The sequence below is a fragment of the Erigeron canadensis genome, chromosome 9 (genome assembly GCF_010389155.1).
Source record: "Erigeron canadensis isolate Cc75 chromosome 9, C_canadensis_v1, whole genome shotgun sequence".
Taxonomy (NCBI): Eukaryota; Viridiplantae; Streptophyta; class Magnoliopsida; order Asterales; family Asteraceae; genus Erigeron; species Erigeron canadensis.
This window is the reverse complement of record NC_057769.1, coordinates 33532540-33547937: the sequence shown is the minus strand read 5'-3', so window position 1 is coordinate 33547937 and position 15398 is coordinate 33532540. Positions and strand designations below refer to the sequence as shown.

The window sequence follows — 15398 nt, the reverse complement described above, 5'->3', positions numbered from 1 at the left end:
TAATTTACAAAAAGTTTGTAGTTTGGCTGTTGATTAAGCAAATGATCATGTATACCTCCAAACAAAATACTTGATTACCTTAAATATTCTTATGATAGTCAAAGGAATGAAAGGATAAAGAACTACAAAAGATGGTCATTCGCTTTATATAGTGGTAGATGTTATGGAAACATCAAAATAATATGGTTTTTAGTGGTAACACTTTTCTTGGTATAAATATTTTTAAGGACGTTATTTCTTATGAAATTTCTAATGCTATCTATATTCTATATTAAAAAAAATTAATCCATGTTGAAAGTTATATGAAGGGAAATATCTAAAATGCCCTCCTATGTAATATTTTCACTTACAAGGCTATAACCCTTTAAAATATTTTCACATACACTATTCTCTTAACAATAATAATTAAATTACACTATTAATCCTTTATTTTTCTAAAATATCTACATTAACCTTTTAAATCAATTACTTTTACATGAATTATGTACGGTACTCAACGTCGCATCCACCACCAACACTCGCCTTCACCACCACACCGTCGTCGTTACGACCACCGCCGCATCGCGCGGGTACAATGCTAGTAAAACTAAAAGTGATTACCTGGTAAAAGTTATGATGCAAGTATATTTTTTTATTCTATAACTTTTTATTTATTTATTTATATTATTAATCCATTTGATTTGTTTACATAAAAAATTTCATTCTAAACTACTTCCAACTTTTCTCTTTTGGACCATTTGCCTTAAAAGAAGTACAATAACAGAAATCTTCACATACAAGTGAAGTACAGATAATAACCAACATTAAACTGTAGCAAGTAAAAAGACACATGCTTTACTTTTTTATTCCCAAAAAGATAAAACTAATAAATTTCAGTGAAATAAAATAACAATAAATAAACCATTAAAAAATTTAACAAAAGTATTTAATGGACCCACATGCACACCCCTTAGTCAATCAAAGCAAAACCCAGCTCCCATAACTCTCGAATCTCATAAATTTTAAATCTTTGGGCTTATCAAGATCTGATTTTTATCACTTAATATTATTATTATTAGAGCTTATAATCATGAGTATAATGTGATCAAAAAGTGCAAATTACAAGCATTAGAAAGATCTTAAATCAAAGGCAAGTTTTCTTTTTTCTTTCTAATTTTCTTGAAATTTTGAAGTTGTCAGCTTTTTATGTATGAATGAATGAAATTAGCTATATTTTGTATGAAAGTTGTTTAATTTTGATGAATTTGTTGCTTTTGGTGTTAATTTACATCTGGGTTTTGCTTAATTGATTGGATCTTGGTGTTTTCTTGAATCATATAATGTGGATTTAGTTTTCTTAGTATATAGTTTTTGTCATGTTTTAGTATAAATGTATAATATAATGCCTTTGATCCAGACAATTTTTCTTGAAATTTGAAGATTTTTTTAGCTGTTTTATGAAATTTATTTGAGGTTACTACTATGGTAATATATAAGCAGAGTCCTGAGATCAAATCCTGGCTCCATGTCCATTTAACCATAGTGTTTCGCTATTTACTTTTTCTCGTGTGAAATTGGTCGGTACGGGACCGATAATTGATCGGTTATCCTGTTATAATTTGAGACTTCAGCATTTCTCATTAAGTTTCAAACATTGTATCTATGGTTTGACTTTTGAATTCAAATGGCTGGTTACACTTTTTTCACTTAAAATTGGTACTGGTTCTTCACATTACGAGAAAAAACTGCCAAGCGTATTGAAACGTATAATTCTATCCATGAGAGAAACTTAATAATGATGATAAATTGAATTCTCATATCAAAATCTGGACTTGATGAGTGATAAGTTTGACTTAACATGTCAATTGTCAAAGTGCATATTGTATCATGCAATGAAGAATTTTATGTGACAATTTTCTTTTGATACGATTCAGAGAATTTTTCTTGGGGAATGAGACTATAATGGGCAAGAAAGGTGGCTGGTTTTCATCCATTAAAAAGGCTTTAAGTCCTAACTCTAAGGAAAAGAAAAGCCAGGTTTGATATAAGCTATAAGTATATTTTGTCACATGTTACGTTATTGAGGTATCTTTATGTATAAATTACAGTGAGTTCATTCTTTGGTTCCAGAAATTAAAGAAAAAAGGGCTCGGGGATGAAAAACCTTCGGTACCCATTACAGAATCTGTAAACAGATCTCGTTATTCTCCTCCACGTCCACCATCAGAGGAAGTGAAACCGATTGAAGTGGAAAATGTGCCAAACAATCATTCTTATGTGGTTGCAGCTGAGGTGGCTGCCACCTCAAGTCAGGCTACTGCTGATGTTTCTCAACCTGCTGAGTTGATTCAGCATTCTGGAAAATCAAAGGAGGAAACAGCGTCTATCAAGATTCAAACAGCTTTTCGCGGGTACTTGGTATGCTCTTATTGTTTTTTAATTGGGCAGCTGTAAAGATATTTTGAATGCTTGTACTTAAACTTATCAGTTATCAACCCTAGCTGATTTTTAATTATTAAGTAGAGTTCTTTTTAGTTAGAAATGAAGCTTGATTAAGGTTGTACAAGCTCAATTTTTGGTACAGAAAGGTTACTTTGCAGTGGCAAAACGGTTGGCCAGCAGTTCAAGTCAAACCCTATACTTTTTAATGCATATCTAACTATCTGGTCTAGTTGGGCTGACCCAAAGACATGATTGTCAATAAGATAGTAGGACTGTACTAATCTAGATGTTTAAAAGAACCAGCTAACAATCATTTGACTCCGCTAGCATTCATGCACTTTACTGCAAGAAGTACTTCTTGTTGTATATGGATCCTGAAACATACAATGCCTACCTGACTTGTTCTTTAAGGTTTACTCATGCTATGGATTTGGGGTTTCGTTTTTTCAGGCAAGGAGGGCGTTGCGGGCTTTGAGAGGGCTTGTCAGATTGAAAACACTAGTCGATGGACCGGCTGCCAATCGGCAGACAGAAAACACGCTCAAATGCATGCAAAATCTATCTCGTGTGCAGTGCCAAATCAATTCTCGAAGGATCAGGATGTCCGAGGAGAATCAGGCTCGTCAAAGACAAATTCTACAGAAGCAAGCAAAAGAACTTGAGAGTTTGCAGGTTTGTTTTATATGATTTCCTTTATTAAATGCGAGTGGAGGTGACCATTTAGACCCATTTACGTGTGAATGGGTCAATTCAGGTTATGCTTCATCTACACCAGGTGAAATAATTATGAAGCTATAAAGAAATGGTCAAACAGGTAGAGGTCGTCCATAATGTTGAATCAAACCTCTAGATATTTGCACCTGATCCACCCCATTTTTCCAACCCTTAATGCTGGAATCTCCCGCCGTATTTTAAGTAGCGTCAAACCTCATCCTTACCAACTACCAAATATCAACTATGCCTGCCTTCAGTATCAGGCAAATGAAAACATGCTTTCACAGAATCTATTTTTATTAGTGTCCAAGGAGTCTTTGTTTGTGAGGAATTTGTAAGATGATGTTAGCTAATATACCATTGTAGTTGTCTTAACGGAATACATACATCTATTATTACAGATGGGAGAAGAATGGAATGATAGTTTGCAGTCACAGGAACAAATTGAAGCAAAGCTACTTAGCAAGTATGAAGCAACTATGAGACGAGAACGAGCCATGGCTTATTCATTTTCTCATCAGGTACACAACTACTCATTTGTGTTTGGATGGGGAGTTTCAACCCACTTACCTGAAAATGGGTTGATTTGCATTAAACTTATTTGCTAACTAGTCAAATTGATAAAGTTAGCATTAAAAATGTGTTGAACAGCTTAGAAAGTCATTCGTAGCATCCTCAAACTAATTATTTAAAAGTGCAACTAAAACACCCCTTAATAATAGTTTTTAATGACAATTGTCTAATCATAGTTTATATAAGAATAATTAACTCCAAGAAATTGATTCTTTGTTATACATGTCTTCAATCCTAATTTGAAAGTATTTTCAAAACAGCAACCATGGAAGAAATCGGCAAGAACAACAAACTTGCTTTTCATGGACCCAACAAATCCACAATGGGGCTGGAGCTGGTTAGAGAGATACATGGCAGGCAGGCCACTTGATACACGAGGCGAGAAAGATCATGCATCCATTAAAAATGGTATCAACATCACTGGTATCGAAATATCAAAGTCTTATGCCCGTCGGCAACTTAACATCACCCCTTCAACTCCGAAGTCAACAGCAGGTGTTCCGGCAGCATCACGGAAATTCAAACGTGGCCCTAACCCGAGATCCTTTAGGTCCGGCCTTGATGATGACTCAAAAAGTGTTTTTAGCGTACAATCTGAGATGAACAGAAGGCACAGCATTGCAGGGTCATCGGTGAGGGATGACGAGAGCATGGATAGCTCTCTTTCAGTTCCTAGTTACATGGCACAAACAAAATCCGCCAAGGCCAAATCAAAGGGGCAAAGTATATTAGGCCCGGTTGAGAATGGTGGTTGTCAGACCACCATGGAGAAGGAGTTTGGGCCAAAGAAACGACTTTCGTTTCCGGGACCACCAGCTAGACCTAGGCGACATTCGGGCCCACCAAGGGTACAAAGCAGCATTTCCATGGTGATTTGAGCATATCAGGTTATATGTTAACAAGGTGAGATAAAAAGGAAGTGGTGTAGTTCATACTTGATATAGGTCTAAAATAAGATAAGTTTGTTAGGAAAGGGGTTAATTTAAATTGTTTTTAACTTGGTAGTCATTTATTTATTTCATAGTAAAATAATATATAGGGTGTGTTTGTGTGTGTTATAATTGCTGCGTTAATATTAAACATTTAAATGAATGATTAGACTCATTGTTTTGATTGTTGTTATACTGAGAATTGCTATTTGTTTTGATGTTGACAAATTTTGCTTCTGACTAAAGGTTCAGATTCTTTCAAGTTACCTTCTCAAGTTGTGTCAAATTAAAAATTTGTTATAGAAAAAATAGTAGGTCTCTTATAATCGTGTTCAAAATGTCTTAATCTGATTCTAATCTTAAGAAAACTTAGCAATATCATAATTCTATGTAGAATAAGAAAGTCTTGGGGTGTTATTAGGATTAGGGACTAGTGAAATTCCGAAAATACTGAAACCAAACTGGCACAAGTACTGAATGGAATTCGGTATAGCATTCGACTCTTACATTTGATGGTTTTAATATGGGATTAATTTCTTGGATTGTAACTATCTTTGACCGAATGTCTATAGTAAGAAAAAAATTAAAGTTATGTGTATTGTATGTAAGCAACTTGAAAAAATGTTTATTGTATGTATGAAAACATACGTGACAACCATATACAGGTGCCACTTGTCAGATTGTAATTGGTTGAAACGAAATTCTTACATACAATAAACATTATTTCAAAGTTGTTTACATACAATACACACAACTTTAGTTATTTCATACTATAGACATTCGTTCAAAGTTTCTTACATTCGAGGGAACTAATCCCTTTTAATATCGGCCATTTCAGTGTGGTGAATCCCGCCCTACTATTACATGGAATGTGAAAGATCTTTTTAGGCCCATACTAGCTCTCTAATATAAGACGACAACAACAGTACCCAATCCTTGTGCGGGGTATGGGGGAGGTAAGCTGTATACAGTCAATGCCTCTACCTTAAGGTAGATAGACTGTTTCCATAAGGACTTCCGGCCACAAGGATGTAAGAGTCGGGAAGTTTAAAGTGTTTAGATACCATACCTGTCCGCCGAGATCATGCTAAAGAAGATATACCTGTGAGTTAGTCTGACTATCTTGGAGGACAGCAAACATGTGACCTAACACTTTATTGACTAGTATAAGACCTTCCACATTATTAACTAGGCATCAAGAGTGTTATCAATACGGCTATACCATATGTGTCATTGCATTGTTTTAGCATTTGAATTTTTTCTAAACGTATGTATTTATCATGATGATCCCAGTTATGACCGGGAGTTTATCATATATGCAGAATAAGCTAAAATTTGATACTGACACTGAACCAAACTGATACCAATATCATAAATTTGCTTGGTATATATTTAAGGTGTTGTGTAGTACAACGACTTAAAAAATATTTAGTGGTGTATGACTAAGTATTGGTGGTGTACATATCATTGCCCACTAACAAAAGAACTAAAGTCACTCTTCTCTAAAGTCAATGATCATTTGAAACACCCACCTTCGGGCCAACTCCCCAAATAATAATTGCGACCATTTGATTTGATTTGTTTTTTTTAATTATTGAAAGAGTACTATACTAAATAGAAGTATGTGAATTAGGTAAAAGAGTAAATTTGTATGGTACGTTGCTGCAGAAGATGTAGGAAGCGGGTGAATTTGTTGCGATTAATCTTGGTGAGTCTTATGCAGATGATGTTATGTTGATGGGAGAATGGTCTGAGGAAAATCTTTTTAGTTTAAAGGAATTTTTCGATTGTTTCTCTCTAACTTCCGCCCTCCAAAAGATTTAAATCAAACTTGTATGAAATGTGCATTTCTAATTCTGAATGTAAAATGCTGGTGAGCAAAATGGGGTGTAAGTGTTCCAAGATCCCATATTCCCATTTACTTACTTGGGGGTGCTGGTGGCGTGGCCGCGTGGGGGGTGTAAATTAGAGGTGCAAATACCAGTTAACCGGTTCCGGTTATTTTTTTTATTAACCGAAACCGGTTATTTTTTTTAAAAAAAAAAACCGATTTCGGTTAACCTGTACCGGTTAATAACCGGTTTGGGTTCTAAAAAACTATAACCGGTGTAATCAGTTTCGGTTAATAATAACCGGTTAACTGATACCGGTTAACCTATTTGGGTTTTTTTTAACCGGCCCACTATCAATAATTGTTGTTATGGTTTGATTTGTTGACCAAGAGGACCAAGAACCCTGCACTATATTTGTTTTAATTTTACACTCCACCAGACCACCACCAACTACACATTCCTGAGTTCTTCTATCTTCTCCTTTACTTAAAAAACAAACACCAAAATCTTCCTTTCCCTTTCAAATCGGTGACAAGACAACCAAGATATATTTCTTTCTTTTTTCTGATAATAAAAGGCAAAAAAATCACGCTCTTTTTCATTCTTCTTCGTTCCCAGTCGATTCAATCGGTGGTAGGGTTTTGTGTATATTCTTGATTGGTATATATGACAGTTCTATATATGTCCCGATCAATTCAATCAACCATAAGAAAGAAAATGAGAAGAAAAATGTAACTAGTAGAATGCTTCTATATATGTATCCCCTTCTGTGTTTATATATATATATATATATATATATCACTGCCTCGTGTGTGTGGGTATGTTATTAATATAATATATAAATATTATTAATAATATATAGGTTAACCGGTTATAGGTTAATTTTACTAAAAAAAAAACCGGCTATAGGTTAATCGGTTAATAATCGGTTTGTGTTTTGAAATTGGTAATCGATCAGGAACCGACGGTTATTGATAACTTATAATCGGTTTGTACGGAGTTGGTTCCTAACCGGTTAGGTTAACCGGTTTTGCTCTGGGTCGTTTAGGTTAACCGGTTTTTTTGTGCATCTCTAGTGTAAATGTGTAATTGTGTAAATATGTTTGGGTTAGAAACTGGAAGCCATTTGTGGTTGACAGGTTCTAAAAAAGGTCATCAAAGTGGAAGGCCGGCCCAGATGTTGTCGAGTGGGCTTATAAAATTGGCCATTAATTGGTTCGTTGGGGAGTGTAATACAGTATGTATTGTATTATATACTCGTATTTCAAATCATTTATCATTTTTTAACTTTGAACATATTATAATTTTTATGCATGTTGTACTATCAATTAATAAAGCCACTTTTAATACAATGGCTATTTTATATAGTTTTAACTTTTTATTATGATTATTTTATATGGTATTTGATGTATAACTTTTATGTATATACATAAAAACAACATTGACAATATTTCATGTGTTTTAAACGAATATTGAAGCTATTAATAATCGTATTTTTAATGTATTTTTATGGAAAAAACAATATACTTCATACGGGTCTTTATTTAGTTTAATTAATATTATTAAAAACTTATAGTATCATCATTTATCTCTTCGTTAACATTGTTGTAAGTAACATGTGCCAAGATTAACAAAGTCAACTAACAAAGAGATGCATGTTGTGAGATTCACAACCAATAGCCCACCTTAAAAAGCAAAGTACACTTTTCTCACATACAAATAATATTATTTTGATGACATTGTTAACGTGACATGACGGTATAATGACGAAGCTGTCAACGTGGTGATCATTAAATGTAGTATCAACTTGACCCTTAAAAAAAAAAAAGAACGTACGATCGATCGATACGAGTCTTTGTTTAAACTTTGGTGAGATTTGAATCAAATATTATTGAAAGCTTCTGGTATTAATTATCATCATCAATTCATCATGTATATATATCGCAGCGGTAACATGTGGTGTAACAAATTAAGTCAACTAGGTAACAAAGAGAATATAATTAGGGATTTGCTAACTAGTGCCCCTAGTGCACTAGTTAAGAAACATTTAATGAAGTCCAACTTTCTTAAAATATGAAAATATGTATTAATTATATGACTTAAAAATAGAAATTGCTAAGTTGAATTAATACACATTAAATACAATTTTTGATTAATAAAGAAATAACAGGTTCATTAAATGCTCCTTAACTAGTGCACTAAAGGTAATCCCATATAATTATATATATCCTTGGATTCACATAAATTCACCAATAAACAACCTTAATTTAAAAGGCAATTAAAACCCATCATTTTTCTTACATACAATAACATCATTTCAATTTTATCTTATTTAGAATCACATTCACATCAAATAAAAATATATCGAAATATACATGGCATCTCCACTCAGGGAGCTTAGCCACTTACGAATACCACTTGAAGAAATAGAAAACGCCACGAATAACTTTGCCGATGAGAACATCATCGGCAAAGGTGGTTTGGGTAACGTGTACAAAGGGCAGCTCCTGCGCGACGGGAAGCTGCTAAATGTTTCTGCGCGAAGGTTTAATGGTAAAAATTGGCGGAAGGGAATCGTTGAGTTTTTGACTGAGATCTATATGCTTTCTAATTTAAACCATCAAGATCATCATATAGTCTCTATGATTGGGTTTTGTGCGGAGAAAAGGGAAAAGATCATCGTATACCGCTACCAATCCAATCAGGGAAGCCTGGTGATGCATTTAAGCGACCCGGACTCGTTCACATGGCAGCAAAGAATGGAGTTGTCATTGCGAGTTGCCAAAGCAATTATCTACCTCCATGCTGGGACATCAGAGAGGAAGATCCAGGTGTGCAAGTGTCCTGTAGATTATTAATTATCTCTTTAATTTGTACTTTACTTAATTAATAGAAGTCCAAAGAAAAATCATTTTGGGTCCAGTTTATTTTAAGTCCATTGGTTTCTTCTATCTCCTCCAATACCAACCACCTCCTACCACCACCACCATAATTTTCCGGCGACGGCGACCACCACCACCACGACTTACATATGTGTAAGTTAAATTACATATGTGTAAGTTTTACAACTTACTTACACATGTGTAAGTTAAAAATGATTCCGAGAAACGACCAACGCGCGCGGTTCATTTTCTTTTTCCCTTACAACTTACACATAACTTACACATACAGACTCCAAATGGACTCAAAATAATCTGGACTCAAAATAACCTGATCTAATCATTTATCTCTCTTTAAAACAATCTACACGTAGCACTTCTAATGTGACGTAATTATTTTAAAATGAATATAGAAATAAATAAATAATTAATAACATAATTTAGTTGCGATTAACTACTTGAGTGTGTAGTATGTATTATTATTTTTGGGTGGTGATATGTATACTAGTTTTTATTGATAGAATGATAAACTACCAAATATATTTTAATTGAGATTAAGAGCATTAAAATGTAATCAACTAAGCACAAAAAGTAATGTATGCATGAACTATAGACCACCTTTATTGTATGTAATGAACCCGGCTAAAATGTTTGAAGTAGCAGGCAACCGGGTAAATTAATGCTTATATGGAGTCAGTTAAATCCATGTACACTCCAAGTCAGCCCCTCCACCACCATCTTCATGACTTCATTCCTATCGTTGCTGCCTCATTTCTTGCCAAACGACATGCGCAAATTATAGGTTTTTTTCCTTTTAATAAAGGGATGAATATGCCACACAAGCCGACCATATAAGCCGTCAACGTTTAAAAGTCAACATGGTAACAGGTTAATTATAACCGGTCACTTATGCATTCTCTAAAGCTTTTCTTTTAGTTCATTACATACAATAAAGGGGTGGGTGTATAGTTGATTATATTATGATGTACTTAACCCTATATTTTATAGTCTTATACAATATAAAACTATGAAACATATTTGATGCGTTGTACATCCTAAAACTAAACTAATTACGTACAGATTGTTTTTCCTTTAATTATTTTTCTTTTCAAATCGATTTTTCTGCTAGATTTAATTTGTATGTTCCTTTGTGCCAACATTAACTTTTACAAATACATGTACATTTTACATTCTTACAAAATAAGATTCTACAACCTGTGCATTTTTTTAGCTTTTAACACGGGATATAATTATAATATAATATAATATATTAAGGAATTTAAGAAAATTTAAGCTATATAATAAAATTACGTTATTTCAATACTTTCACCGACCATTGAATTGAATACTCGTATGAAATATTGGCTTTATTTATTTATTTATTTATTTCAGGACTCAGAATATCAACGGCATCACCCTGATTTCAAAGAAATCATGCTATTGAATGATAATCTTATCATACATCGTAACATTAACAGCTCCACGATTTTATTAGACGAAAACATGACTCCTAGGTTATCTGGATTTGAATATTCAGTCCAACAACCGGTAGATCAAAAGGACGTCCATATTCACCTTTGTAAAGCTATTGGGACTTACTGGTATATGGATCCAGCGGATGTAGAGAACAAAGGCGTGAGCCACAAGTCAGATGTCTATTCCTTTGGCGTCGTTTTATTTGAAATCTTGTGTGGGAGAAAAGCATACCAAGATAATAAGTCGCTGGCTGAATTAGCCAAATTTCATTATGAACATGGAACATTGGAAGATATAATTCTTCCTGATCTATGGAAACAAATGGACCCGATATCATTCAAGCATTTTTCGGAAGCAGCATATTCTTGCTTAAAAACGGAGTGGACACTACGCCCTGATATAGTGCAAGTTTGGTATAAACTTGGGAGAGCACTAAATCATGTAAGATCCATAATCTTCCATCATTAAACTTTATAAAAGTTCTTCATTCAAACCTCACAATAAAAAAGCATCATATAAAACGTACAAAGTAACTAATTAAAATACAAATCACTTAAAGTGAAAAACTCTCAGAAATATATATGAAGAATTACTTGTTTATTTTAAAACAAAACAATTATCATAGTAAAAAAAAAACAATAGTTTTTTCTTTAATTCAAAGGTCAGTGTTTTGTCTTAATTATTTATTTATCTTATTTTAATATTTGTTTTATAACAACTAACTCATATGAAAAACTTTTATGTTTCTTATTTCATTATTTACTTTTAGAGTTAAAACTTTAAATAACAATAGTATCTTTTAATTAATCTCTACATGCTGGAAAATATTATTTCTTCTATGCTTTATTAAACTAACTAGATTATTTTTTTGCATAACACGTGAGTAATTATTAATAATTAACGACATATTTTTTTAAATGTCTTTGTATCGTATCGTATATACCGACAAATTGCGTAGAGCCGTAGACGACTATTATTAAACCCAAATCATCATCATATAAGTAAACTTGTTATTGATAGAAAAAATTTTCAATTATTTGGTTGTTCTTAATTAAAAGCGCTATTATTGCACTGTTTATTGTAGGATGACATAGAACCCGAGGAGACTTTAAAAGATGTTAAAGTCGCGCTACCCAACTACAACAAGGTAGTTTTATTTACAATGCTTATTATATACTCCGTATAAATTATAATTTATTATTATATCTTTTATTAAATTAAAACACAGTTGTTCTAATAACTTATTGACTAATCACAATTCTCGATTTCTTAATGTTGACTTTTGTTTTCAATTTTGACTTTAATTTACATTTTTTTGTTACCTATCACAAATTTACACTTTTTATCCAATAATTTTAATATAATAAATAAATAATAATGGCTAATATATATCTTATAGAATTAATAATAGCTAATACTTATCCAAAAAAATAATAACAAATTTACACTTTTTTTTGTTTTTCATCACAAATTTACACTTTTTACCTAATAATTTTAATATAATAAATAAATAATAATGGCTAATATATATCCGATATAATAATAGCTAATATTTATCCAATAAAATAATAACTAATATATATCCATATATAATTAATTAATTAAAAATAAATTAAATTTAATGTAAATATATAAAGATTTTAATAGTAATTATTGTCCTATTTTAATTTTAATTTTATTTTAATATATACTAAAATACAGTTGAACTAATAACTTATTAACCAATTATATTGCTCGATTTCATTAAATTGACTCTCACTGATATCATCATTTAGTTTTTTACATAATTTTATTTAATTAATAAAAAACAAATAACTAAAATAATTATTTTTACAATGTTATTAAAATTGGTTTTTATCTATAAAGCTCGGTTTTCACACATGAACAATTGTACATTGGTGTATCTCGAGTTAAGTGGAGAGAGGCTTTAAGGTGTTAATATGTGACAAAGATGAAAAAACAAAAAACACTACAACAACTTTCGTCTATAAAGAAGTCTTTCAAATGATGAAGCAGGGTATATGCTTCCAATATTCTTTTATTACATTTATTTTTCTTCTATTAGCTTAACATTTTTGACATCTGAATTGAACACTTAGTATCTACTTATATCTTTAACTTTGAACTTATAAGCTTTTATGAGTTACAAGTAATAATTCTAATATTAATAATATCGTAAGTCTCATGTACAGTGTTGAACACGGGTCTAAAATCTAGTATATAAATTATATCATATAGGTGGACAATCAAATAAGAACAAACTTAAAATAAGAACATGGTGCGAATACTTAAAAACTACATTTTGATGCGTTAAAAGTCCATAAACTAACATAGTGTATAACTAATTATCATTATTTAAATGTTTAACAACACATTGGTCTGTCAAAATCGAGAAAAATCATGTTTTTTGTTTTATGCCTCCATCTTGGATGCATATTCATCAAAATGATGCATCCAACAAAAAACATGATTTTTTCAATTTTGACCAATTTATTCTCACTGTTCTTATTTTAAGAGTGTTCTCATCGAAACGTCAATCATATCATACATTCATATGTAAGCAGCTTGAAAATAAAGTTGGTAGTACATTTGTAAAATATTCATTTAAGGCATTGGTAAGGTCTACAAGTAGACGTGAAATAGTTTGTCGTCATAAAAAAAATTAAAGTAATAGCACATTAAAAAAGAAGTTCGAGAAAAATATTTATATGTATATAAAATGATGAAAAAAACAATTTGGTGTAAAATGAGTTATTTTATATCAAAAAATTAGTGCATCACATACATTATTAAGTCTCTAGTTTTATTAACATAGAGATAAAGTCCGTGCGTTGCGGCGGTGAGATGGTAGGGGTGATATAGAATATGATAGCCAAATGTCTTAGTCGTACGTACTCTGCCCTCTGATTGTAAAATTCGTCGAAAGTATATCGAATGACATCTCTAATGAAAGAGCATGAGATTTTAAGAACACCTATACAATTTTTATAATTTATCGATATACGGTTTTTGAGATAAAAGATTTTGAATGAATTAGAGGAATAAAATAGTTTATGGAGGAGAGAGAAAAAATGAGTGGTTGAGATTTGAGGAGAGAGGAAAAAATGAATGGTTGAGATTTAAAGGTATTATACGTATATTAGGTAGAGATGTTTATATTAGTGAATAAAGAAGAGAGGTAATTCTATACTTAATTGAGATTTGAAAAAATGACAAAATGCTTTATAAGATATTATTAGATATAAATTACTCGTAAGACAAAATATAATGTAATTGTTTAAATTTAGTCATATCTCATGTTAAATTGTTATAATACATTCGGTGAAGCTAGTTTTTTTTATAAATCTTTGATTAGAATTTAGAGAATAAAGCTGCTACATGGGAAGACAAGTTGAAAATGTGCATTGATAATGCAAACGAACTACATTATCTTCACAAAGAGATGGAGGCCCAAAAGACGTCGCTAATACACGATGATTCAAAAGGTGAAAATATTGTGTTGGATGATATTAACTTAGCAGCAAAGATAGTTAAATATAGAGACTCAATATTTCATAAAGACTTTTATATGGATCCAGAGTTCTTTGAGACAAATGTGCTATGCAAAGAATCAGATGTATTTGGTTTTGGAGTACTTATGTTTGAAATCGTATCCGGGTTTGAGGCGAGTGAGCTATTAACGTTATCGGGTCAAGAAGGGATGATGTCTTTAATTCAAACACGGTACCATAATGATTCAATAAAGAAAAGTTTGCTAGGTGTAATATCGAGAGGAAATGGTGATAGCAAATTATTTCTAAATAAACCACGCAATGAAGATTCTTTGAGCACATTCTTAGATATTGTATGTCAGTGTGTGGGAAAAAAACGCAGCGAGCGCCCAACCATGGAAGTGGTCGTCGAGGAGCTAAAGAAGGCTTTGACCTTTCAAGTAAGTCGATACTTTGAAAGAATACGTACCATATCTCTTTATTTGTTATACTAGATTACACAATTGCCAAAATGTACATGTTAAACCCATGGTATATAATGGATTCTAATTTCCAACATTCACTTGAAATTGAATTTACTTTGGTTATTGATTCCTACGAGTATATATTATTATGCTAATGAGTGTGCTAATTCAATCTCATTTCTTTAAGTGACGTACAATTTTCATTTTCTTTTTGATTAACATCAAAATGGCTAAAATTTTTTTTCAAGAATTTATATCTAGGGAAAAATATATAAAAAAATAACTTATTTACCCAAAATTCCTAATAAGGGTAACCTATTTAGTTCTTTGTCTATTTAAAGAATTCAGTTTTCATAAACTTCTTAATAAGGGAACATCGTTAGTTTTTGTCTCCATACCTCTGTTAAGTGCCACGTCGTCAACTTTGCTTACGTGACATTGACTAAAACAAATAATACATTAAAAAGAGAAAAACATAAATACATAAATCAAAAATACTTATATACGGATATATTATATATATAACACCTTATTTTCCCCTCTCTTTTCACTTTCTCTCTCCACGATTCTTCTTTTCCCCCTTTTCTATTTTTCCCCCAAAACCCATGAAGTGATATAC

General features: G+C 31.9%; 1 protein-coding gene across 1 annotated transcript; it reads left to right on the top strand.

Annotated features, from left to right (window-relative positions):
• Window positions 1-970: 970 nt before the first annotated feature.
• Window positions 971-4839, top strand: LOC122581213 (protein IQ-DOMAIN 2-like). Its single transcript, XM_043753387.1, has 6 exons — window positions 971-1129; window positions 1914-2016; window positions 2110-2397; window positions 2872-3093; window positions 3537-3656; window positions 3969-4839. Exons 2-6 carry the CDS (start codon window positions 1942-1944, stop codon window positions 4584-4586), a joined length of 1323 nt encoding a protein of 440 aa, XP_043609322.1. The 5' UTR covers window positions 971-1129; window positions 1914-1941; the 3' UTR covers window positions 4587-4839.
• The last annotated feature ends 10559 nt before the right edge of the window (window positions 4840-15398 follow it).